Source organism: Carcharodon carcharias, chromosome 18, assembly GCF_017639515.1.
Source record: "Carcharodon carcharias isolate sCarCar2 chromosome 18, sCarCar2.pri, whole genome shotgun sequence".
NCBI classification, from domain to species: domain Eukaryota; kingdom Metazoa; phylum Chordata; class Chondrichthyes; order Lamniformes; family Lamnidae; genus Carcharodon; species Carcharodon carcharias.
The window spans coordinates 42,584,652-42,611,096 of record NC_054484.1 but is presented as its reverse complement, the minus strand read 5'-3'; the positions used below and the strand labels follow the sequence as shown (position 1 = coordinate 42,611,096).

The following is a 26,445-nucleotide window of genomic DNA, read 5'->3' as shown; positions in this document are numbered from 1 at the left end:
CCCCCACCACCCCCCTCCAAAAAAAAAGTTCAAACCAGGAGAAGTTTGGATCAAAGTTGTGCTACTTTCACTAAACCGTGTCACTGTGAGGCCACTTGCTACAGCTCATACCTACTTTGCACTCCTGGTATAATGACATTATTTGGACCTTCTCAGGGCCAGGGAACTGGAACAGGAATGGCACCAAATAGCACTTTCATTAAAAAACAAATCAAAGCACTGAACCTTCATTACAGCCACTGCAGTACAAATAGGCTGGGCTTGAATTCAATTCTAGCTGGCTAGCAACATGCTAGTGGATGGCTCTCATTGACTTACTGCTAAATCAACAGCTACATTTCAGAATCACAGTCTCCGTAAGCTGACTTAAGTATTGTAGCTGTTTGTCTTTTCCTCCGTTCCCTGAAGGAATATGGAGGGTACTGCAATTCAGTGTTTTGGATATTTATACAAATGGCGTATTAAAGACCATCCCAACCAAACTCAGTTCACATTGCTAATTAACTCATTCACTACCCGCTGCCACTATTATTACTGCAGCCCACATCTTGATTAATCCCTTTTAGAATATTCTCAAGATCAGGGAGCTGAAGTGACAACTTTGTAGTGAATAAGCCTTTCTTTTGTAACAACAAAACACAGAAAAATGAGGAATATTTATTGCGTATACTAAAAAAAAGCCTAAATTACATACTAACTGTTTGAATATTAATTTCCATATTGTAATAAAAATAGTTTTGTGATGCTCACTATTAAAGAATAGCTTACACCAAAAAAAAACTGTACAAACCAATTCTCGATGGTTCTCTTGCAACTTGGGAATTCCTTAAGTTGTCCATAGAGCTTGAAATTGCATGTGTATATCTGCCAGCCTAGGAGGTAACATCGATACCCAGGTCTGCTCAACATTTTTCTACTGAGGTACCCAGCAACATCTGCCAAGAATCAGCTTAACACTGCAAGTTCTGCTCATTTTGGACTAGCCTAATTTAACATATGTCAAAAATCTTTCCCCCACACAGATTCTATAGCTCAAATTGGTAGAATGTTTAACAGCAGGCCATGGCATGAAAATGTGCTGCCTACTGTATCAGGTTTTTTTCTTGAATACTATTCTAAGCCACCTCTTCCTGATTTTCCCTTATAGGGAACATTCATATTGAACTTAGAGGCTCAAAAAAATGTTCCCTTTGATTATACACAAACCCTCAAAAGCGAAAGGCAAGCACCGCACTCATCTAACCAAATTCTGAATAAATGTGTCATTTCATTAAAGAAATCATGACTAAGGCCAGTGGCTGGCTCAGAGCAGGAGCCTACATGCTGGTCAAAACGGTACTAAGCAGAAAAAGGTGAGGGAGAATCATTTGAAAGGTTTTCAAAACAAAACGTAAGATTTTGGATTTAGTTTCCAAATATTTCATTCTTCTATTGTTTTCAATGGGACTGTTTCACTCTAAACAAGTGGTGAAAATATAATTTTATATAGTTTATGGTAATGCAGGATTTCAAAAAATGAAGTGGACTAAAGTTCATCAGCCTGTGGTATTAAATTGCCAGGAAATACATGGACAACCTTTCAGCTGAGTTCTGATAAGGACAGGCTATAAAACTTCCAAAGATAAAAGAAAATGACAAAGTGATAGTGTATACTCCATTACAGGAATCAGACCATATTCACAGCCTGATTCAGCTTTACTTGGAAATTCACTCACTGCTGGTACACTGCAGATGCCAGTGCATATCTTGTTGCTTGTAATGAATATATACTGCAGCAGAGGTGCATTAAGGATGAGCAAACCATTCAGATTAAACTTGCCCTTTATTCCATTTCTGTCCAATGCCCACTTCCCCAATGCAATATTTAGTGGCATTTCCTCATTATATATCATTTTATAGATCTAGCTTATGTGGATGCAAAAAATGACAAAAATATCACGAGTGTGGTATTTTAGCAAAAATTGTGCTAAGTCTGTTACAAAGACAGAAAGCAATAAAGGCTAAAAGTTCAATGGTCAATATGAACTTGCTCCTTCAAAGGCACTAATCAAATCCTAACAGTTCTCTCATCCTTAGTACAAATTCACATGAAATTTTAGAAGCTGAAAATCAAAGCTGCACTTCAGATAGGAAGCCATGTAATGGGACACTCCAGTGTTAACTCGGTGCTCACAAGGTAAAAGCATTTGGTAAAACAAAAGCAATTAAAATCAAGATTTGCATTATAAAATGTCAAATAATTATATCATTTGTACATTAAAAATTTAAAGTCATCAGTTCATGCAGCACTAGTAGCAACTCTGCCAGGTTTACTTTCATTCCTAGTTTCATGTCCTACAGTAAATTTTGGAGAATAAAACAGAGTTGGCATAGCACATAAGTGTTCAAATAGTTGGTTATACATGTATATAACATACAAAATTTGTATTGTAGCTTCCTTTCAAATTAACTCTGCCAAAACAACTGGAAACAATTATTTTCTGTAGAACACTCCAGCCTCAAACCTCAAATTGCCATAACCTGCTGAGAGCCCAAACATTTTAAATAATGATATATGCAACTTTTGAAGTGTTCAACAATTCTGTACAACTGTTTTGTTCCAACTGCAGTGTGAATTTCATATATGCAATAAAAATAAAAATTCTCTATAGGACAGATGTCAACTTATAAAGGTACATAAAGGGTTAAATATGAAAGAAACAGCAAATATACTTCAGTGAGGGACATCAATTTAAAAAAAATTCAAACATTGGAAGCAAAGGCACTCCAAACTATATACTATACAGCGCTAATTCCTTATTGTTACATTGTAGCCGCACCTATAGTACAGAATTGAAACTATATGGCTTTAAAAGCTCTCCTACAATTAACGAAATTTGCCCTGAATGTTTGTTGCTCTCATCAGTTCCCAGGTCCACATACTTTATGTACAAAACAAAAATAATTAAAAACAGGGGTTCAGGGAGGGGTGGAAAAAAGACGGGAGAAAATAGAGGAAGTCTGAAACCATTTGGATCATTTTTACACTCCTTCAAGAACTCAAGATTGTATTTCAGTTGGTGTAGCTCAGAAATCTATAGGGACCTGTGATATATTATGTGTACATTTAACTTGGGTGTACATGCTACACTGCTTCTGCAATATCTTGCTTTAAATAAATGGGGCCAGTGCAGAGTTGCACTGGACCATAAAAAAATCTTTTAGCCCTGAAGAGTCAAATAATCAAGTGATGAAAAAAGTACTGAAAATATTAAACTTCACTTTGATGCAGGGGAAATTATGGTGACCGTGGAATCTCTGGTCTTTCTTGCAGTGGTTGTTTCAGTGGATCTGTACCCTTGTCCATATGTTGCTGGTACAGGTCCAGTATTGATAAAACTTAATACCTATAACTAATACTACTACCTTCTTAGTCAGATTCTTAAGAAAGGATCTGATGGCAATGCTTCATGCCAAATCTAAACCCTGCACTACACCAGAGTGAAACACACCTCAGCCTTTCATGTTTGGGATTGGGTGGGGAAAATTTGAACACTATGGCAGATTTCAATTGAAGATTGTCAAGGGAGGAGTTCAACATTACTCCACATTCCTTTTCAATCCCTCTTCAGTGAGTAAATGATTGGTTTGTATTTATTTTGTGTATGTTTTTGAAACAAGATTAAATAAAATGAACACTAATGACGATTTTCATAGTTGACCAGCATTTTTGCAGCTGACTGGAAATTTGAGCCAGGGCCATCCCATCCTCAGGTTGAGTTGGATGCAGAGGCTGAAGCCGCATTGGTAGACTGTCCACGGTCCACAGCAGCATTGGTATCTGGGAGAGAAAATAAAAAAAATATAAATTACATTCAAGAAAACAGAACACGTAAAATTCATTTTTGAAATGTTATCCAACTCTACCTTGATATAAAAACAACAGCAAGTGAAACATTGTAAATATCAGTACAGGAATTTGATATAATACTTTCACAGCTTTTGTCACCATTAAGCTCTGATCTAAAGAATTCTCATATTTTGGAAAAAAAACAAATTTGCCAACCAAATCAGTCTTCAGCCTCCCTCAGTGGCTATCTTAATTCTGAATACATAACTTGTTAAAATGCTATTGATCTAATAGCTACTAAATTTGACAATTCAAAAATTTAGATAGGTCAATTTTAAATAAATAGAGAAAATGCTGGACAAACTCAGCAAATCTGACAGCATCTGTAGAGAAAGAAACAAGAGTTAATGCTTTGAGTCCAGCATGAAACTCCAATGCTGCCAGGCCTGCTGAGTTTTTCTAACATTTTCTGTTTTTATTTCAGATTTCCAGTATCCAGAGTTTCTATTTCAACTCTAAATAAAATTGGGTAACTATCAGTATTTTGAAACATAAGCAAACAAGCGTCAGATGGCTAAAAATATGCACTGCTCAGATATGCTGAGCAGAGGAAAACAACTGCTAAGGTAATACAATACTGTAGTGTCAATAAGTTGGAGAGAAGCATTCTTTTTAAAAAAGCAAGAACTTAGATTCTCATTTTATTGGACACAACAGCATGTTTAGATAGTATTACATTAAGAGGCTAAGGCACTTCACACGAGTAATATAAGAGACAATTTGACAAACCATATAAGATGATATCAGGGCAGATGGCCAAAAAATTCATCGTAAGAGGCAGGTTTTAAGGAGTGTCTTAAAGGCGTAAAGAGAGGTAGAGAGGCAGTAGACTTAGGGAGGGAATTCCAGAGCTTGGGGCCTATGCAGCTGAAGGCACGGCCTCAATGGTGGAGGGATTAAAATTGGGACTTTCAAGAAGCCAGAATTAGAAGCATGCTGGGATTGGAGGATTGTATTGCTGCAAATTACAGAAATAGAGAGGGATGATACCACCAGCGGGATCAGAAAACAATGAGAATTTTAAAATTGAAGCATTGCTTAACCAAAAACCCATGGAGGTCAGCAGAACAAGGATGATTGTGGGAACATGACTTTGTGCGAGTTAAGATGTGGGCAGCTGAATTTTGGATGATCTCAAGTTTCGGAGGGTAGCAAGTAGAAACCAGCCAGAAGTGCCTTATAATAATCAAGTCTAAAAGTGACATAGGCATGGATAATGGTTTCAGCAGATGAGCTAAGATGGTCAAACAATATTACAGAGGTAGAAACAGGCGGTCTTAAGGGATGGTCTCGCTATACGTCTGGAAGCCCATCGCAGCATCTAATATGACAGCAAAGTTGAGAACAATACGGTTCAGCCTCAGACCATTTGCCAGGGAGAGGGATAGAGTCACTGGCTAGGAAATGAAGCTTGTAGTTGGAACTGAGATAACGGCTGGGTCTTGTTGATATTTAATTGGAGAAAATTTTGCTCATCCAGTACCGGATGTCAGACTGTTTGTTTAATTTAGAGAGAATGGAGTGCTCAGGTGAGTTGGTGGTGAAATGGGGCTGGGTATTGTCAGCATACACAAGGAAGCGATGCTGTGTTTTTGGATGATGTCGCTAATGGGTAACATGCAAATAAATAGGAGGAAGCTAAGGATAGACCCTTGGGGGACTGTCAGGAAAATATAATAATTTTCATAACGTTATTGGAATTTATTGTAGGGATAGGAATAGTGCGTGCCTGTGTGGGATTTAATTGGAGACAGCTGGTCTGAACGCTTTGATGTATCAGAAGACAGGCTAGATTTGAAATGTTAAATTGGTAAACAGGGTTGAAGTTGTAGAATGTGAGTGATGTGTAAAAGGAAAATTTGCATTCTTAAATAGACCCAAGTAGTGAATTTCAATGAGGTGGTAAGGTGTTACAACTAGCCAACAGAGGCTAAGCCAAACAGTGTGTTTATTTTTCCCAAAGCTTACTGATAAAATTGTTACTATGAAAGACTTTTATTATTAGAGAAGTAGAGTTTAAAAGAAATATTGTGACAATGGGATTTACATTGAAAAGGGAGAAATCTGGAGGTGAGGCTGTGTGTAGGGAAGAAGGAATTCTAGGATCTAACAAGTGTGGAAAGTCTCCAGCCTCTGTGCCCAAACTGCTGTCTGCAAGAACTGAAGTTAAGAAAACTCACTTTGAATTCAACTGTTCAGGGTATTGTGTTACTTTGCCTGGATCTTTTAAAATCAGTGTTTTTACTGTTGCCTTAACGGAGGTGTAACTGGGAGTTAGATTAATCAGGGAGTTAGATTAATCAGGGATTTAGAAATTATCATAGTAATTTATAGACACAAGTTTGTGCTTAAAATTATTTCTTCTATTAATAAAGGCTGTCTTTTTACAGAATTCAAAGCCCACAGCTCAAAATATACAAATTGCAAAAAATAGTTGTGACAGTTGTTTCAAGTTTCCCTTTAGGATTTGAGCAGCTTAGCACTGACCATCTGCTGTGCCATAACAGGGGTACCAGAGATAATGGTTCAGGAGCTGGAAGGGAAGCCATTTCAGGCGATTCTCTTGCTATGATTAAATAGATAAGAATGAAGCCTGTCAAGTGTAGTCCCATCCATCCAGACAACAGTGGAGAGGCATTGAAGGAGGATGATGTGATTAACTGTGTCAAAGGATTCAGACAGGTCGAGAAGGATGAGGTTTATATTTGTTACAATCACATAAGATGTTGATGTGAGCCATTTTGGTAATGTGGCAGACACTGAAACCTGGAGATAGCAGAAGGGCTTGCCATAATCAAGGTTAGGTTGGAAAAGCTGGGGTTGTTTTCCTTGAGGCAAAGGAGATTGAGGGAGGTGTATCAAATGACGACAGGTTTAGCTAAGGTTAACAAAGATGTTCCAGTAGTTGACAGTAGAAAGACTAGGGAACACAGATTCAAGGTTTTCAGCAAAAGAGGCAAGGAGGAATACGAGGAAGAACTTTTTTTACATAACAAGTGGTAAAGACCTGGAACTCGCTGCTTACAAGGGTGATGGAAGCAGAGATGATCGAGGAAAATAAACTTTCAGGGGCTATGGGGATAGACCAAGGGAATGGAACTGGCTAGGTTACTCTAAAGAGAGACTCGACAGGCTGAATGCTTTCCTTCTGCGTTGCAATGACTCTACAACTCTAAAGCAGCAAATGACTAATGTCAGGTCTTCATGGTGGAGATAGTTTAGGAACAAATCAAGCATATTCAAACAAGGAGGAAAGGTAAGTCATCCAAAGACAGAGCTCCCAGAATGACAAAGAAAATAGAGGTCAAAATAACAAAAGGAAAAAGGTTTATTACAAATGCCTAGTATAGAATACATCGCTGGATCAAAATACTGGAACACCATCCCTAATAGCACTGTGGGTGTACCTACAAGCACATGGACTGCAGCAGTTCAAGAAGGCAGCTCACCACCACCTTCTCATGGGCAATTAGGGACGGACAATAAAAGTGACGCCCACATCCAAAGAATGAATAAAAAAAATCAAGTTAAGCAGAAGTTTGTATGGCTGGTGCGGGGAATTGAAGGATACAAATATGGATAGAGAGAATATGAGATTGGCATGGAACAGAGCAGAAAATGGAGCATAGAAATCTTTTACAAACATATAAAGTAGAAGCATAGTTACGAAAGAATGGAGGGGCCAATTAAGGATAAAAAAGAGAAATAAGTTCGTGGAGGCAAATGACATGACTGAGGCACTAAGCGAGTACTTTGCATCTCTCTTTACAGAAAATTATGACGTTAATGTCACAGTGAGGTGGGGAGTAGAGGTATCAGATAAGGTTAAAATAGGAGGGAGGTGCTAAATACATCGGCATCAGTCAGTCACCCAGTCCAGATGGGAGGCATCTTTGGTTGCTGAGGGATGTCAAGGTGGAGAAGCAGAAGCTCTGACCACAATCTTTCAATCCTCCTTGGATACGAGAGTGGGGCCAGAGAACCAGTGATGGCAAACGTTACACTTCTATTCACAAAAGGCAAGATAAATCAGAGCCAGTCAGTATAATGCCAATGGTGGGAAAACTACTCTAGACCATTACCAGAGACAAAATTAATTCTTACTTGGAGGAGCAGTTGAGAAGGAAAAGCCAGCAGGAATTTGTTTAAAGGCAAGCAGTGTCTGACTAACCTGAGTGCTTTGAAGAAGTAACAGAGGACGAATGAAGGCGCTGTATGCTTTCAAAAGGCATTAGATAAAGTACTTCCAACAGGCTTATTTAGAAAATAGAAGCAGGTAGTATTAAAAAGACAGCAATGGTCAGGCACATGGCAGATCCAATTTAAGGCAGGTAAATGTGAAGCGATGCAGATCAGGGGAATATAAAATAAATATTTTGAAGGGGGTGCAGAGGGACTTGCTGGGGGTGAATATTCACAAATGTTTGAAGGTGTTAGGGCAAGCTAATATGGCAATCAAGAAATCGTATGGGATAGTTGGCTTTGTAAATAGGGGCAATGAATGCAAGGAGTTGTGCTAAACTTTTAGAAATCACTAGTTAGGCCTCAGCTGGAGCAGTGGGTGCAATTCTGGGCATCACAATGTATGAACAATATTAAGGCCAGAGGGAAAGTTTATCAAGGATGAGGGACTTCAGCTATGTGGAGCAATTAGAGAAGCTTGGATTGTTCTCCTTAGAGTGGAGAAGGTTAAGGAGGGAGGGGGGAACCTGCTAGAGGCATTCAAAATTATGAGCTCTTCTGATAGGTTCTCTTTACCTTGCTCTGCTTCCTCTGGCAAGCAGATCATAAATTTAAAATAATTGGCAGGAGAACTAGAGGGGGGATGAGATTTTTCTCACATAGAGCAATAGGATATAAAACATGCTACCTGAAAGTGTAGTGGAAGTAGATACCATAGAAAGCTTCAAAAGGAACTGGACATAAAGAGAACTAATTTCCAGGTTATCAAGAAGCTGCTGCAGCTGCAGACATTTAGAATATTCAATGATACTATCCTTTAAATATCTCATCTCTGGAATAAAAACCACACCCCTGGCAACATTATGAATCTACGCTGAAGCTTTTTCATTGGTTTTCTAATTCTTATAAGGGGGTGTGCAAAACAGTACATGATATTTCCAACAGTAGCCCAATGTTTTGTACAAGTTTAACAACCTTGTTTTCACTGTCTAAAACTGAAGAAATTAGAATTTCTACAAATCCAAGAATTCTGTTTGCTTTTTCTTTCAAAAAAATATTCTTCAACTTGCACTGCCACCATTTATCACTCTCACACCAACATTCCTCTTTTCTTTTAGAAATTTTGCTTGTATTTCCACAATGTATTCATTCAAATTATTCCACATTGAACTGCACCTGAAATTTGAAGGGGAAAATTATTCCCCAATTGGATGTGCCTTTATCCTTGCCATTAAGATTTAATATAGCAAATTATCAAGTGCTTTTTGAAAGTTCATATAAACCACACTTACTTTATCTATTCTATCATTTCCTCCTGGGATTATTTAATTCTTATACAAAGGTTTAAGTACAACCTGTCATTTAGAAATCTGTACTATCTGGCTCTCATCCATTCTCCACATAAGTAAAGTTTCAAGTGAACATACAATAAATGAAAACTTCATCTTTACTGTAAAATTCTTAATATTGTAGCGTATGAATGTACATCATAAGTTAGCTCCCCCCTCATTTCGCTGGATGGCTTGTGTGGTCTTTAGCAGGAAAAGGCAATATAGAATAAATGATACAATTCTAAAGGGAGTACAGGAGCAGAGACACCTGGGGGCTTTTGTGCATAAATCGTTGCAAGGTAAGTTCAGAATGTTAAAAAGGCATATGGGATCCTGGGCTTCCTAAATAGTAGCATAGAGCACTAAAACAAGAAAGGCATGAGAAAACTCTGATTCAGCCTCACTGAAGCATCATGTCCGATTCTGGGCACCACGCTTTAGGAAAGATGTGGTGGCTTTAGAAGGGATGTAGAAAAGATTCACGAGAATGGTTCCAGGGATGAGTGACTTCAGTTAAGGGAGTTAAGGATAGTATCAAGTTTTTAAAAAATACAATATTGCAAAGATTAGTGGTAGGTCAGAACAATGACTAAAAACAACGAAGAAGAAATTATGTATTAGAGAACAGATAGTAAGAGTTAATACAAGTATTTAAAAATGAAATGAGTAACTAAAGTGGGCATTGGTACCTTAGAGAGTGAGGCTAGGAAATTATTAATGGGAAACAAGGAAATGGAAGAAGCATTGAACAGGTTTTTTGTCTCTGTCTTCACTGTAAAAGAGTTACTGAAGATTTGTGAGAAAAAAGAACAAGAATACTTGAAAATCAAGAGGTAAATGGGAGCAAGGAACTTGAAACAATCACAATCACTAGGGAAAAGGCAATAGGAAAACTATTGAAACTAAAAGCTGACAAGTCCCCTGGACCTGATGGCTCTACATTTGTAAGTTCTTAGAAGAAGTGGCTGCAGAGGTACTGTATGCATTGATTGTAACCTACCAAAATTCCCTAAATTCGGAAAGGTCCCAGCTAATAGGAAAACCCCAAATGTAACACCTCTATCCAAGAAAGGAGACAAAAAGTAGAACCTACATGCTAGTCAGCTTAACAAATGTTATAGGGAAAATGCTCAAATCCACTATTAAGGACGTAATAGTAGGACATTTAGAAAGTCATAATGCAATCATGTAGAGTAAACATGGTTTTGTGAAAGGGAAATTGTGTTTGACTAATTTATTAGAATTACTTGAGGAAGCAGCAAGGCAAGGTGGATAAGGGGAACCTGTAGATGTGGTGTACTTGGATTTCCAAAAGGTATTCGATCAGGTGCCACATGAAATGAAATGTTACTACATAGGGTTCATGACGTAGGGAGTAACTTATTAGCACAGACAGAGGATTGATTAGCTAACAGGAAGCAGAGAGTAGGAACAAATGGGTCATTTTCAGGTTGGCAGGATGTAACTCCTGGAATGTCACAAGGATCTGTGTTGGGGCCTCAACTATTTACAATTTATATCAATGACTTGAAGAGATGAAATGCATGGTAGTTAATATTGCTGATGATATGAAGGTAGGTAGGAAAGTAAGTTGTCAAGAAGACAGAGCCTACAAAAGGGATTTAGATAGGTTAACTGAGTGGACAAAAATTTGACAGATGGAGTACAATGTGGAAAAATGTGAACTTGTCCAGTTTGGCAAGAGTAGAAAAGCAGAATATTTTTAAATACAGAGAGACTGCAGAACTCAAGTACAAAGGAATGTGGGTGACCTGGTACACGAATTACAAAAAATTAATATGCAGGTGCAGCAAGTGATTAGCAAGGCAAATGGAGTGTTGCGTTTATTGCAAGGGGAATAAAATATAAAAATAGGCAAGTGTTGTTACAGATGTACAGGGCCTTTGCCAGGACACATCTGGAGTACTGTGTAGAGTTTTGGTCTCCTTACTTAAGGAAAGGATATAATTGCATTAGCAGTTCAGAGAAGGTTCACTTAACTGACTTCAGGGGTGAAGGGATTATCGTATGAGGAAAGGTTGCGCAGGTTGGGCCTATACCTATTGGAGTTTAGAAGAATGAAAAGTCATCTCATTGAAACATGGGGGTTGCTGTCCCATGAAAAGGGAAGGTTGAGAGGAATTTTGATAGAGGTGTTCAACATCAAGGGACTGAGACAGAGTAGAGAGAGAGAAATTGTTTCCACTTGTGGAAGGAATGAAAACCAATTTAAGGTTATTGGCCAAAGAAAAAGCGGTGACATGAGGAAAAACATTTTTTTTTGCAGTGAGTGGTCAGGAACGAGAATGAATAGCTGAGTGTGGTGGATGCAGATTCAAAATGCAGCTTTCAAAGGGAAATTGGATAAGAACCTGAAGAGAAAAAAATTGCAGGGCTATGGGGGTTAGGGCAGGGCATTGGGAATAGCTGACTTGATCTTGCTGCGAACGTGAACATGATAGTATAAAAGTAGTGCGACTTCATAACTTTGGTATAAAAGCAAAATACTGCGGATGTTATCTGAAATAAAAACAAAGTGCTGGAAAAGCTCAGCAGATCTTCCCACATTGTGGAGATGGAAAGACATTTCAAGTCCAATATGATTCTTCCTTCCATCAGTTTGTTTTTATTTCCTAAATTTGACATCATGTAAGCAAAATAAATTTGTAGTACAGAGCTTGACAAATACAGAAAGAGCAGAATTGAAACTGATATATTGGGTGGAATTTTACAGCCCCTCAAACTGGCAGAATTTTCCAGTCCTGCCGAAGTCAATGGACTTTTGAATGGCTCTCCGCATTTTACGGCCCTGCCCCTGCCATGACGGGGCCGTAAAATTCCACCTATTGAGTTTTAAGTTCTTGACAGTTTCTGATGCTTGAATGCTTTTAAATAAATTTGACTTTGAATAGAAAGAATGTTCCATGAAGACTGGACACTCCAAAGGGCTTTACAGCCAATGAAGCGCTTTTTTGAAGTTTGGTCATTCTTGTAATGTAGAAATGCAACACATAGCAAGCTCCCACAAATAGCAACTTCATAGTGACCAGATAATCTGTTTTTGCAATATTGATTGAGGGATAAATATTAGCCAGGAAATTAGGGATAACATCCCCAATCTTCCTCAAAATTATGCCATGGGATCTTTTACATCCACTTGAGGGGCCAAACAGCACCTCAGATTCATGTCGCATCTGAATGACAGTACCTTTGACATCGCAGCATTCCCTCAGTACCGCACTGAAGTATTAGCCTAGATTTTGTGCTCAAATCTTTGGAGAGGGGTTTGAACCCATAACCTTCTGACTCAGGAGGTAAGAGCGCTACCAACTGTGCCACAACTGACACCAAATAAACTAACATTTACACAATTGTGGTCTTGTGTGGATGCAGTACTGTTACAGAAACATCAAAATTTCTAAGTGAAAAATGCAACTGCAGGAAAATTTGCTCACAATATGGTTTACTAATTTCAGCATTCAAATTGAGCAATCGTTTCTACGTCATCTTCATTTCAGATTACAGTTCTGTTTTCCTACATCATACAGGCTTCATTTTAACTCACTTATTTTCCTGCATGATGTGATAAAGATTACAATTCTAATATATCACATTGGGTTGCCTGAGGTTACATTCCTCAACTGCAAAGATGATGCGCGCTATGATGCTCACCTGACACCGCGGAAGCATTCGTTGGAGTTGATGCAGGAGCCTGATTCCGAATGTGAGGAGGGATAAGGATTGATGCCAGTGCTGGGTTGCTCGACAGTTCTGCAAAAACAAGTTAAAACGTTTATAGCATTTCACTCATCAGAATTCTACTGAGCACTGACAGAGCTTCAAACCGAAGACTAACGTTTTACAATATTCTTTGATCTGTCTAACTGCTGCAACATATTGAAAGTTAAGCAGAAAATATCCCAATAGTATTGGCATCAACTTATTTAACTTGCAAGGGTTTCAGAGTTCTAAGCTATGGAAAGTAAATCCATTAAGTCTTCCTGTTGAGATATGTCTCTTCACAGTGTCCTATATTCTATTTCCATTCTTTCTAACCAATCCTTAACTGAATTATCACAGCCAGCGACACCCAATGGATGCAGTATCACTCTCAAACTTCCAGGGAGCTTAGCTTTTCTGTCACAGACAACTAGTGATCAAACGTACTCTCTAGGTGAAAGAAAATGGCACCCAATACCAGTAAATACATCTGGCCCAGTATACTGAAGTTCCAGGCTAATTGCAGAGGTAGTCTCCAGTAGCCTACCCAAATTAACATTATCTCAGCTTTACTAATGAATAGCAGCAGACACCTCAATTGTGAGGAGCACATCTACACCTCTGCAAAAATCACTAAATTGTGATCACAGTTCATAGCCAATTATCCCTCCCTAACCCAAGGATGTTGAGACTGATTATTGTGTGCTCTATGGTCCATCTATCCCAAAAAACACACACTGCAGATAGAACCTAGAGCTTTTTGTGGCCTATAATCCTCAGCTACAGTGGATAAAATTGCTCAACCATCAGGGTACCCCAAGCCACCTTGTAAACTTCAAACTACAATGGCTTTTAGTAGTGCTCATTGTATACGCAAAGATGGTGGATAGCATGGAATAGGTGGGACGATTTGAAGGCCAAGAGGTAAAAAGCACAAAATTTAAAGAAATATTTGGAAGCAGGGAGTTCCAGAATGTGGGTTTAAAGATGCTGTCACTGATGGAGGAGATGAGCAAATGAGAATCTGGTACTACAGAAGATCAGAGGTAGGGAGGGGCAGGGTGGTGGATAGTTTTGAAGAAATGAGAATCTTAAACATCGACTCATGGGACACGAGAAGCCAGTGGAGCTTGGTGATTATGGGGATTTGGACCAGAATTTGGTTAAAGACACAGTGGTGACATTCTGTATGGCTAATATTACACGGATTATGAAAGCAAGGAGGCCAGCTAGGAGAGTATTGGCGAAGTCGAGCCATGAGGTGATCAAAACATGGAGAAAAAATTCCCACACCATGGGGAAAATGGGCAGAAATGGAGGCAGATAAAGCTGCAGAGGTGAAAAGAAAGCAATCTTGGGGTCAGTTGAGCTCATGGTCAAAGTAAGGTTCTGCACTTTTAGGCTTAGTCTTAAATGGCAGTAAAGAGGAAGGGGTGGAGGGTGGCTAACAGAGGCCAGAAGCCCGTAGGTGTTTTTGTTTTGCTGACATTTATCACGTTTTAAAGTTGTAAAAGAAGTCGGAAACAGTAACCCAATGATAGGTGAAGTAGCAGCTGGATCAATAGGTACCAACATTTGATTCTGTGGATGTCTCTAGTCCGTAGAATGGTTAGATACGGACTATAGCACAAGTCTATAGTTACTCCTGGGTATTCTGCAATATAAATCAGGGTGACTAATAGTGTGAAAAACCACTCAAATGGCACAACTCTATAGGAGGCAAGAGTGTACGATAAAATTGTTTTATTCCCGACTTGCAAGTGAATAACCAATGCTAGACACTGCATTGACTGAAGACAGTGCCATTTTAATAAGGCATGCTACTCATGTTTTCTAACAATTAATATAGATGAGAACTGTCTCAGGCAGTAACTAGATTTTGACGCATGAGCAGAAAATTGAATTTGCATAAGATGACTTAATTTTTAGATCTGATCGCCAATTATTGATATCGTCCTCTTTCTCACCTTGAGTAGTGAAATTGAACAGTAATGGTTTCTCACGTCCATTTGGTAACTTGACATTTGGGTCCCGTAGTTCATCGAAGAATGTATGTGCACATGCCTCTAAAGGCGTCAGACGGGCAGTTGGTGTATATTCAAGCAGCCGGCTACACAATGCAATGGCTTCCGGGGGAGTGCGGGGTCGGAAGACCTGCCAAAATAACAATAAAGTATTTAAATCATTTAAAAATTAGTAATTGGAAAAGTATGCATTTGGATGTCTGCCTTGGTTCAATGGTAGCACCACTGTCCGAACCTGACGTGCTCTGGTTCAAGCACAATGCTAAAGACTTGAATGCATAATCTAAGTCAACACTTTAGTGCAGAACTGAGCGAGTGTTGGTAACAATTCATCTAAAAGACCAACCATCCAAGGTCCCGTGTACCTTATCAGGTGGGTCTAAAATATCCCAGAAGAATAGGGGAATTTTATCAGTGGCCTGACCAACGGTTAGCCATCAACCAACACTACAAAAAGATGATCTAATAATTTATCTCAATATTATTTATGGCATTTGCCTACTTTCTAACAATGACAACATTTCAAAAGTACTTCATTGGTTGTGAAGAGCATATGGGCATCATGTTATAAAAGGTGCTTTACATCCTTAAGTAATTAAAAATCATGCCACAGGGTTAGCAAGGCCATAAAACACAAACCAAGCATTAGGCTTTACTTCAAGCGGGATAGAACTTTAAATTAGGGAAGTTCTGCTAAACCTGCATTGAACCTTCATTAGACCACACAGAGTACTGCATGCAATTCTGCTTGTTATATTATGAGAAGGATATAGAAGCATTGGAGAAGGTGTAGAGATTTACAAGAACGATACCAGAAATGTGTGGATATTTGTATCAGGAAAGGACTAACAGGCTGGGTCTCCTTCCTCTTGAGAAAAGGCTGATAACAGAGGTCCTTAAAATGATCAAAAGGTTTTGATCGAATGGATACAGAAAATGTTTCCTCTTGTGAGGAAGTCAGAACTAGAGACCATAAATATAAGATAGTCACCAAGGAATCCAACTGGGAAATCCGAAGAAACTTTTTTTTAAAACCAACAGTGTAATGAGAATGTGGAACTCATTGTCACAGGGAGTGTTTGAAGCTAATAGTATACATGCTTTTCAGGGGAAGCTAGACAAGCATATGAAGGGGAAGGAAATATAGAGGGTTACAATAATAAATTTGGATGAGGAAAGATGGGAGGAGGCTAAACACTGGCATGGATTGATTGGGCCAAAATGGCCTGTTTCAGTGCTTTATATCCTACATAATCCTATGTAAAGAAAAGAATGCTCAACCAAATACTAAATTCAAAAATCAAATATTAAAAATAATCCAACACCAATTGGATGATTTTCCATAACTTCATTTTTCTGACAAGAATGAATATTCTTACATCAAAATATTTACATCAAAAAATATAAATTTTGACAAAAAGGAATAATCTATACATTTTACCTCATCACTGGTTTAACATCAAAATTCAATACAGTTTATTAAATATTTGATAAACAAATTGCTTTTCCCAAAGTTTTACCTCATCCAAGTTTCTCTCCACCTCTGCTGATGGTGCGAACTCATGCACGAGCACAGTTCTACCAGTACCAGCCACTCTCCGGCAGTTATTTGAGTGTCAAGTAGCCTTGGGGCATCTCGCCTGACTTCTACATGCACACAATCCAGGAGTATGCACACAATCCAGGAGTTCATGGATGGCAATCAAGAGTGGGAAATCAACCAACTTTTCATTGCTAAGTTGGGGCACTAAGACCATGAGCAGGGTGTGATCAAGAGCACAAATAATATAATTAACATCTTAAAATTCACTAAGTATTCTGTCTATATTATACTAAGTGACACTTCAAAAGTATGTGCGAAATGTATTCGAGGATTAGTGTCAATACTCTCATGTTTACTTGTGATAAATGTCAGCTCGCCACATACATGCTAAAACTTTTCTCCACTATTCTTGTGGTGTAAATTCACAAAACCTGTTATCTCTTCACCACATCGCCACATTCTAAAATTTCATTTCATGATTTCATGGTTAGAGACCAATCATCTCAGCCCAAGGATATCAATGAAGGAGTTCCTCAGGATAATGTCCAAAATCCAAACATATTCAGCAGCTTCAATGATTTTCTCCCCGTAATGTAAGGTTAGAACTGAGATAGTCTCTGATGACTCCACGATGTTCAGTTCTATTTGTAACCTCTTAGATGAAGCAGTTCGTGCTTGCATGTAGCAAGACCTGGCAACATTTCAGGCCTGGACTGATGAATGGCAAGCAACAGAAATGCTAGGTTAATGATCATGTCCACCAAGAGAAAATTTATCCCAGCTCTGCTTGACATTCAAAGGCACTACCATTGATAAATCCCCTCCATTGTCAACATTCTGGTTGTTGGGGCTGGGGTATCACCATTGACCAGAAACCTAACTTGATTAGCCACATAAATAATATGGCTACAAGAACAGGTGAGAGGCTGGGAATTCTTCAGCAAGTAACCGGTCTCTCAACTCTCCAACCCAACCCAACGACATGCCAGAAATCAGGGCATGATGGAAAGCTCTCCACTTGCCAGAATGGGTGACGCTACAACAAAAAACTTAACACTATTCAGGACAAAGCGGTGTGTTAGACTGGCACCCCAACTGCCTTAAACATTTGCTCTCTTCATTATTGGCACAACATGGCTGTAATGTGGACATTCAACAGGATCCACGGCAGCACCTCACCAAGACTCCTTTGACAGCACCTTCCAAATCCATGACCTCTACTGTCTAGAAGGACAAAAGGAGCAGGCACACGAGAACGCCACCACCTGAAAGTTCTACTCCAAGTCGCACACCATCTTGGTTCAGGACAACATCATTATTCATCATCCCTGGGTCAAAATCCTGGAACTTCCTCCCTAATAGCACAGTGGGAGTACCTTCGCTGCTAACTGCAACATTTCAAGACAGCAGCTCATCAACACCTTCTCAAGGACATTTAGGATGGACAATAAATGCTGGAGGCCTGTATCCCAGATCAAATAAAAACCACAAAAATGTGCTAAATTGTCATTTGAGAATACTTCTTTTAGCTTCCATGTCCATACACTTGAGGGAAGTTGTTATAAAAGTTTGTAAACCTACTGTGACAAATTACTTTAAATTCCATATTTTTACCATGGATAGGTCAAGCATTCCACAAGAGGTGAAATATTAGATCACAGGTATGGCCTTCCTCATTTCTGGATTGCAGTCAACCTCCACATACAAATGAACAGTCATACAAGTGAGGCACAGACATTGGAATGACATTCCTGCCACATTTGGCATCAATATATAATCACACATGTAGTGGTACCTCTGATCACTTCCTTGCATCCCCCAACACTCAGATTCCCCCAACTTTTAACCTAATTTCCTTCTGCATTCACCTCGAAAAACACTTCAAGTCACTTGACAACTGCACTAACATGTAGCTTTTTATTCACCGTAACACTTCTAAGCTACCAATTCCTCAACTACATCCTTATCTCCAACAATGATGCACTTGTCCCTAGTTAAACTCAGTCTCACCAACTTGATAACTTCTTTAAATAAGGCCCTTATTGGCATTTCCTTTATGTCCAAAGAATGCAGATTTGAATGATTATAGAGCACAACTGGCCAAGCCATTCTTCGCCAGATCTAGCTGGACCACATCAAGCACTACCGAGCCTTGCTGTTATCTGCCAAAACTGTGCGCTTTGCAAGGAGCACCCTGGACTGTAAATATAGTGCCCAGTTGCTTTTCTCTACTAATAGACATCTTTTTAAATGGCTCTCCCTGCCCCTTCCACCCTCAAACTAAATGCAAGGACGTCATGAACTGCTTGGTCACTAACATGAAGTCCATGTGTTCAGCTGCCTCTGCCACAACTCTTCCTTCCAATTGCTTGCTAAGCCAAACTTCCTCCAAGGTTCCTCCTGCCCTTGCCCAGGACTCTTATCTTTCTCCCATCTCCCTTCATGCCCTCTCTGAGCTCATCTTGTCCATGAGACTGACCTCCACTCCTTTGGCCCTATTCCTACTAAACTGCTGACCACCCAACTTCCTTTCCTAACTCCCATGTTAGCACATATTGATAATTGTTCTCCCTCCTCAGAATCTGTCCTCTTCCTTTTAAATGTGCCATCAACAACCCACTTCAAAATACCCACCTTTGACCAGTCTGCCCTTGTAAACCATCACCCAATCTCAAATCTATTTCTTTGTTCTCCCAAAGTCCTTGAAAGAGTTGTCACCTCCCAAAATTTGTGACAAGCTTTCAACAATTCCATGTTTGAATCGTCAATTAGGTTTCTGCCCTCGCTACAATAAAGAAATGGTTCTCTCAAATGACTGTGATGCATTTTCCCTCTTCACCTTTCAACCCGTCTATAACCTTTGACACAGCTGATCAAACATTCACCTGTAATATCTTTCCTCCACTGTCCAGCAGGATGTACCTTTGCCTGGTCTATCCAGTCATAACAAGTGAATCTACAACAATAGTATTTCTTACTGCAATGCACTGTTACCTCTGGAGCTACCCAAGGATCTATCCTTGGACCAATCTATTTTTTATTTACATGCTGCCGCTCGGTGACAACATCCAAAAACAGTTTATAACTACACACATACACTGATGGCACCCAGTTCTAACTCTGACACCTGGTTCCTGACGTGAAATTTCCTTCAATTAAACACTGGGAAGACCAAAGCCATTGTTTTCAGTCCCTGCCACAAACTCTGCTCCCTGGCCACCAATTCCATGCCCCTTCCTGGTCAATGCTTCAGGCTGAAATTAAAACATTTGCAAGCTCAGCATCCTGTGACCCTGAGCTAAGTTTCTGACCACATACTCTCTTCATCACAAGGACAGCCTACTTCTACCTCCCTAGCTCTCCTGTTTCTGCCCCTGGATCAGGCCATCTGCTGCTGAAACTCTCATCTAAGCTTTCGTTACTTCTAGACTTGGCTATTCAAATGTTCTGCTAGCTGGCTCCCATGTTCCACCCTCCAAAAAACAAGCTGATTTAAAACTTTGCTGCCATATCTTAACTATCACCAAGTTCCATTCATCTACCACCATGTTGGCTCAGTCCAGCAAGGCTTCTATTTCAAAACCTTCATCCTCATGTTCAAGCCCTCCCTATTTCCAGGCCTACAACAACCCTCGAATTCTGGGCTCTTATGTATCCTCCACTTCTTTTGCCTCTTCTTTGGCAGATGTGCCTTCAGCTGTCTAGGCTCCAAGTTCTTTAATCCCTCCCTAAACTTCTCTGCCTGTCTATTCTCTTTTAGGGCATTCCCCAAATCCTACATCACCTGCCTTAATTCTTTCTCCTTTGGTTCAAGCTGTTGTTGTTGATACTGAGCTAAAACAAGTTCCTGTATTCAATTCTTGAATTAGTTGAACTCTGCTGAGGAAGTAGGTTTGAAGACAGGAGAGACTGTCTAATAGATGAAGATGAAAGCATCAGGGCACTCAGCACTCATGTGAAACTATGTGTGACCATTCAATGTTTACAGGATTGAGCTTGGCTGCAATGCTCCCAGTGAACAAATACTTCTTCTGCTACCCTTATAACTGGAACTCATTTTAGAAGTTTACCTCAGCTTTATGTGGCATGGTATCATGGAAACCAACTGAACAATGGCAGGATGTTAACTGTACAGAAAAATAGGAAGGCCAAAGATATAATTGGGTCATACAGAAAACTAAACGGCACGTGGAGGTTGAACTACATTCAAAGAATATGAAAAACCATACCCAAGACATCATAAATCCGCAAGCTGAAAAAGTTCCTATCATTTTATGCACAAACACTGGATTTATCCTCATGTTTAATTAAATGAGGTGACTCTACTAGAAAATGCAGTTTCCAAACTCTGCTGAAATAAATCCAAGTTCAGTAGCAGTCTTAAAAGAAAATTAAGGTCACAAGAAACAAATCAGTTCAAATAGATCTGATACAAGCTTGTGGTTTAACTTCTAGGCTTCTTTCATGTTCTTGAATATAAAACAATTGCTCCTGTCTATCCCCCATCTGTATTAGAGTTCAATAGCTTGGATAAAGGTAAACACTAAGACAAACTCCAGAATGTACTTGAAATGAAAGGACTTGATAGACCACATTATCCTTTCTCATTCTGTGTTTTGGGTTCTTAGTGAACTGGCAACAGCTCAGCAGAACATTGCATCACCAGGGGCTCTAGTTTTCTAGATTTTTTTTCCTAAATTATGAAGAGCTCCTGCTTTATCACATAATAAAAAATGTGTTATCCAGGAATAACCAGATTATCTGAAAGTCTTATGTAAGTGGTATTGATTTGATTACTCTATAGCTACAAGATGAGGAATTTGTCTGTATTATCACTAAATATTTAAACTTATCTTGAACAATTTTTGTCATGTTTTAGAACTTTTATCCAGGGGAGTGACAGAATATTACAGGTGGACAACTACAAGGCCTCAAATTCAGGTGTTCATGTTTTAGGTAGAACTCACTAAAAGCTGGAAGATTAGACCTGAAATTAGATTTCAGTCTCTGCATGTCAATACACAGTTACAGAGGACACTATGCAGAGGTTTGGTTCGAGTCCCCAATTAGACAAAAACATTAAATACAACCTACATAATCTGCTGTCAAATATGCACAGGTACAAACAAGAAAAGGAATGTTTACACTAGGTGACATATAATAGTTGGCAAAATGGTAAGAAATGAAAAACATGGGAGTAAATAACAACATGAATTAATTATAAAGATCGTGAAACACCAACACTATTTCAGTATAAGAGCCACAAAACAACTCCAAAACTAGTTTTTTGTAATTTAGCTGAAGCGAAGTCTTGTATGTTATCCTAGTCAGACAGTAGTTACCAATTTGTAAGAAATGAATTCCGTCTTCTCCTTCTCCCACCTCAGCTACAACATGTTAGGACGAGTGGGGTATTTGAGAAGGCAAGGCCAGAGGCCATAGCTTGCTGTAAGCTGTTGCATGTCTCCTGGTTCACGACTTTTATTATCAATCACTGACACACCACTTCATCTTCGCTCACCTTCTGATGCACACTCTAGTGTTCAATCAAACTTCCATCTGCTCACTCTAACTCACCCTCTCACATTCACCGCTTTATCTCATATACATTTATTGACTGTCTCACTTTCGCAATTTCTTCCCTTAAACTCAGTCCTTTACTTGCTCTTGTATGTACTGGCATCCTCACTTACTCAGTGACTCATCCCTTTACACACACTCATGCTGCCACATGCAATCATTTCCTTGTATTCACTCATAACTAGGTCCTTTTACCCGAGGGAGAAGGAACTATACATTCCAGAGATCCAGGGTAATGCTCTGGGGACCCAAGTTTGAATCCCACCACGGCAGATTCAATAAAAATTTGGAATTAAAACTTTTAATGATGACAACAAAACCGTTGCCGATGGTTGTGAAAATCCATCTGGTTCATTAAAGTCCCTTAAGGAAGGAAATCCTTACCTGTCTGGCCTACATGTGACTCCGGGCCCACAGCAATGTGGTTGACTCTCAAACGCCCTCTGGACAAGGGCAATAAACACTGGCATAGCCAGTGATGCCCACATCCCATGAGGGAATTTTAAAAAAATTTGAAAAGGCAAATCCTATCCTATATTCTAGAAGTTTGCATGACAGTGTTCTACTTCATAGTAGCTGTTAGCATGCTGTGCTTTAGAAAAGCTTCAGGAAAGAATACGTGAATTTAATGAAAGATTATTTCATGTCTATTCTGATGTCTTTGAATTTGGGTGGTTGTGAAGTTGATGGTAGTAAACCAAGTTTGAATCTAGTTTAGGTCATAGACAAATTTCTTCACCTCTTCACCTCCCTTCCAGTTAAGGCGGCCAAGTAAAATCAACTTGAGTAAGTTTAATTCAAGTTTGTATTGGACATGTATCCAAAACAAAGGGTCATATCAAAAGTGGGAAACTAAAATGTTACGCAAGTAATGTAGTATGTGTTATGATATTATTTAGATATATTGTTGAGACAGGATAGAAGGAGCTTTACTCTATGAGTTCTCAGCCCAGGAGCTCATAATTCAGCTGGGCCAGTCAAGAAAGCAAATACATTCCCTAGCACTGACCCAACAGGGAAACATTCAATTTGATGAGCATAAAATTTACCAATTGTTTTCAAAAAATTCCATGTGCAATGATTTATAATTGTGCAAGAGCCAAAATGTGCTTAAAGCTTAAGCTCTTAAAGTTTCACATGTGTTGCATTGGTTAATACCAGTCTGGTATTAATATAAATTTACTGTGATTAAAAAATCTGCTTAACAGCAAAACATTAAGGAATACAAAAGTAGGTCATTCCCAATTTACGACATAAGGGTTAATGGCTGTAACGCCAATTTACTTTTTCAGTATCTGAAAACAATTTTAATGACGATTTTATCTCCTCAATAGATCAGGCAGGAAAGAGAACTGGCAACTAAATATAGATCTATACTACCCAGAAATTTTATTTAAAATTTTATTTATTATGTCAAAAAAGCTTTTCATTGTAGCTTCTAGTGTCAGAACCCCAAACTCCAGTATTAAGCATTATTCCCTAGTAAAGTGGTTACCAGTTCTTGGCCTGCTAATAAATGAGGCTATGTGCTACTGCCAAAATAATTTTCTTTTGCTTACCTTAGTCCAAGGATGTGCCTTGATCTGTGGGAATTTGAACTCAGTGTAGTTGGGATTCATCTCTCTGATTTGCTCCCTTGTTGGCGTTCCCAGGACCTGGAAGCAAACATGTAATAAATCTCATGTATTGTATAATCTGATGAATTATTATACAAAAATACAATTCATTAGATGATACAATTAGCAACAAGTTGAACACTAATGTTCAACACGCCCTCAAGTCTTTTGCATCTAGTATATGAAGATTGGTCACTACGTTGTAATCATGTAGTTTTCAGTAAATGTCCATAAGGAAGTTAGATTACCAACCACAGGTATGGTCTCATTCTTTGAAACAAGTTCAACCATGTACAAACAGCAATATCAGAAGGCTGGGGTTATCTACTGTTTCACATTGCCATTTTGATCATAAGTAACTCACTCAAATGAATAAGAAGCTCAGTTCTCAACAGAAAGAGTTGCTTCCACATGGCACAATTGGATAGAAAATCATTTGGTTTAAACAACTTTCATGAAGTGCACATCCATGCATGTGAAGTAAATCACTGATTTTAAGGCATTGGAGAACTACCTCAAGGCTCCTAGTGTTAAGATAGGAAAAGCTGAATGAAGTGGTAGAAAATGTTTTTCACGGTGACGAGCGGTGAATTATTTTTATGCACCATCACTGTCAAACTGAATAATCAAACTTTTTGCAAACCAGGGCTGTATTAAGTTTAAAGCCATCCTTTCTTTGCTTGAAGCAACATAGTTGAGTAGGCTGTCGGAAAGAGAGAAAGCTTACAGAGAGGTAAAACGATCATAAAACAGGCTATTTAGAAATGAGTACACAAAAGGTTTAAGTACTTAGACAATTGGCATCCTACCTTAATAATTTCTACCAGCTGATCAACGCCACTGTCACCAGGGAAGATGGGCTGTCCTAGCAATAGCTCCGCTAACACACAACCAGCTGACCATACATCTACAAACATGAAACCAAGGTGCGCGGTTAATATTAAGAGCAGTGCAGTAGTATTATTTTTTTTCTTTTAAAAGTGATTTTAACTAGTATTAGGTTCACTTTGAAGCTATACCAGTGCTTAAACTGATTAATTGATATCACTTTATGTGGCTTCATAAATTTACTATTCCAGATTGTTTTAACAGTGGAAAACAGTTGAAGAATGATAAGCTAAGCTACTGTGGCCAAAATTTTAGTACAATAAAGACAAGGACTATAAGATCTAGGTGAAAAAAACTAAGTGATGCTGGTTAACTCATTTTTAAAGCCACAACAGAGCTCCACACTCAAAATCTCTCAATCTGAAAACGAGATCCAAAATAAATTACTGATCAAAAACTTTGTTCATTTACTGACCACGTAACATTTCAGATCTCTATCCTCCTCAGCCATGGTGTACAACTAATAGCAGGGGCTTCCCACTTTGCTGGAACCAGCTCTTCAAATCAGCTTGACACCTATCCAGAGCTGCCAAGCTGGTAAATGCTCTAGCTGTTAAAATTGCAGCAGTACCAGTTACCATGTTATTCTTGAAAAAAAAAAATGGATCAGCAGCACTGGGTTGAGATCCAGGCTTCTCTGACGTGCTTCTCCCATTGAATTGAATGGAGCCAGTCTGGCGCACAGCTGGCTCCTGTCTGTAGTTTGTAAATTTACAGTGCTAAATAACATTAAATGCTTGAAATTACTGGTTTGCCAGCCTTCTGGAGATTAAGGAAATTGTAGAATTTTAATTTCCAAAAAGTCTCAAACATTTATAAGAAGCAATACATCAGATCTTCAGAGGTGATATCTTGAGCTAAGACTGTAGATAAAAGCAAAATACTGCGGATGCTGGAAATCTGAAACAAAAGCTGCTGGAAAAACTCAGGTCTTACAGCATCTGTGGAGAGAAAGACAGAATTAATGTTTCGAGTCTGTATGACTCTTCTTCAGAATTAAAGAGAAGTAGCAATGTGGTGAAATATATACTGTTTAAGGGAGGTGGGACAGGTGAAGCTGGATAGAGGGCCAGTGATAGGTGGAGGCAAAAGGAGAGATTGCAAAAGATGTCATAAACAAAAGGTCAAAGGGGTGTTGATGGTGGTGATACTGGCTAATGTTCATGATCTGAAGTCGTTGAACACAATTTTAAGTCCGGAAGGCTGTAAAGTGCCGAATTGGAAGATGAGGTGCTGTTCTTCCAGTTTGTGTTGCGCTTCACTGGAACATTGCAGCAGGCCAAGGATGGACATGTGGGCATGAAAGCAGGGTGGTGTGTTGAAATGGCAAGTGGCAGGAAGGGCTGGGTCATGCTTGCGGGCAGACCAAAGTCTGCATTTGGTCTCTCCAATGTAGAGGAGACCGCATTGGGAGCAGCGAATGCAGTAGACCAAATTGAGGGAAGTGCAAGTGAAGTGCTGCTTCACTTGAAAGGAGCGTTTGGGCCCTTAGACGGTGAGGAGGGGGCAAGTAAAGGGGCAGGCGTTGCACCTTCTGCGGTTGCATGGGAAGGTGCCGTGGGAAGGGGTTGGAGATGGTAGAGGAGTGGACAGGTGTCCCGGAGGGAACTGTCCCTATGGAATGCCCAGTTCCAGTGAAGCTCAACGCAAACTGGAGGAACAGCACCTCATC

At 39.2% G+C, this 26,445-nt stretch overlaps 1 protein-coding gene across 1 annotated transcript in view; it reads right to left on the bottom strand.

Annotated features, from left to right (window-relative positions):
• Positions 1-641: 641 nt before the first annotated feature.
• gsk3ba (glycogen synthase kinase 3 beta, genome duplicate a) overlaps positions 642-26,445 on the bottom strand; it is a 181,168-nt gene continuing 155,364 nt past the window's right edge. Inside the window, exons 7-11 of the mRNA XM_041211303.1 lie at positions 24,695-24,792; positions 23,829-23,924; positions 15,090-15,276; positions 13,075-13,173; positions 642-3,820 (exon numbers count right to left, since the gene is read on the bottom strand). Of these exons, the coding sequence (XP_041067237.1) occupies positions 3,750-3,820; positions 13,075-13,173; positions 15,090-15,276; positions 23,829-23,924; positions 24,695-24,792 (551 nt within the window). The 3' untranslated portion in view covers positions 642-3,749. The remainder of the gene's footprint in view (positions 3,821-13,074; positions 13,174-15,089; positions 15,277-23,828; positions 23,925-24,694; positions 24,793-26,445) is intronic.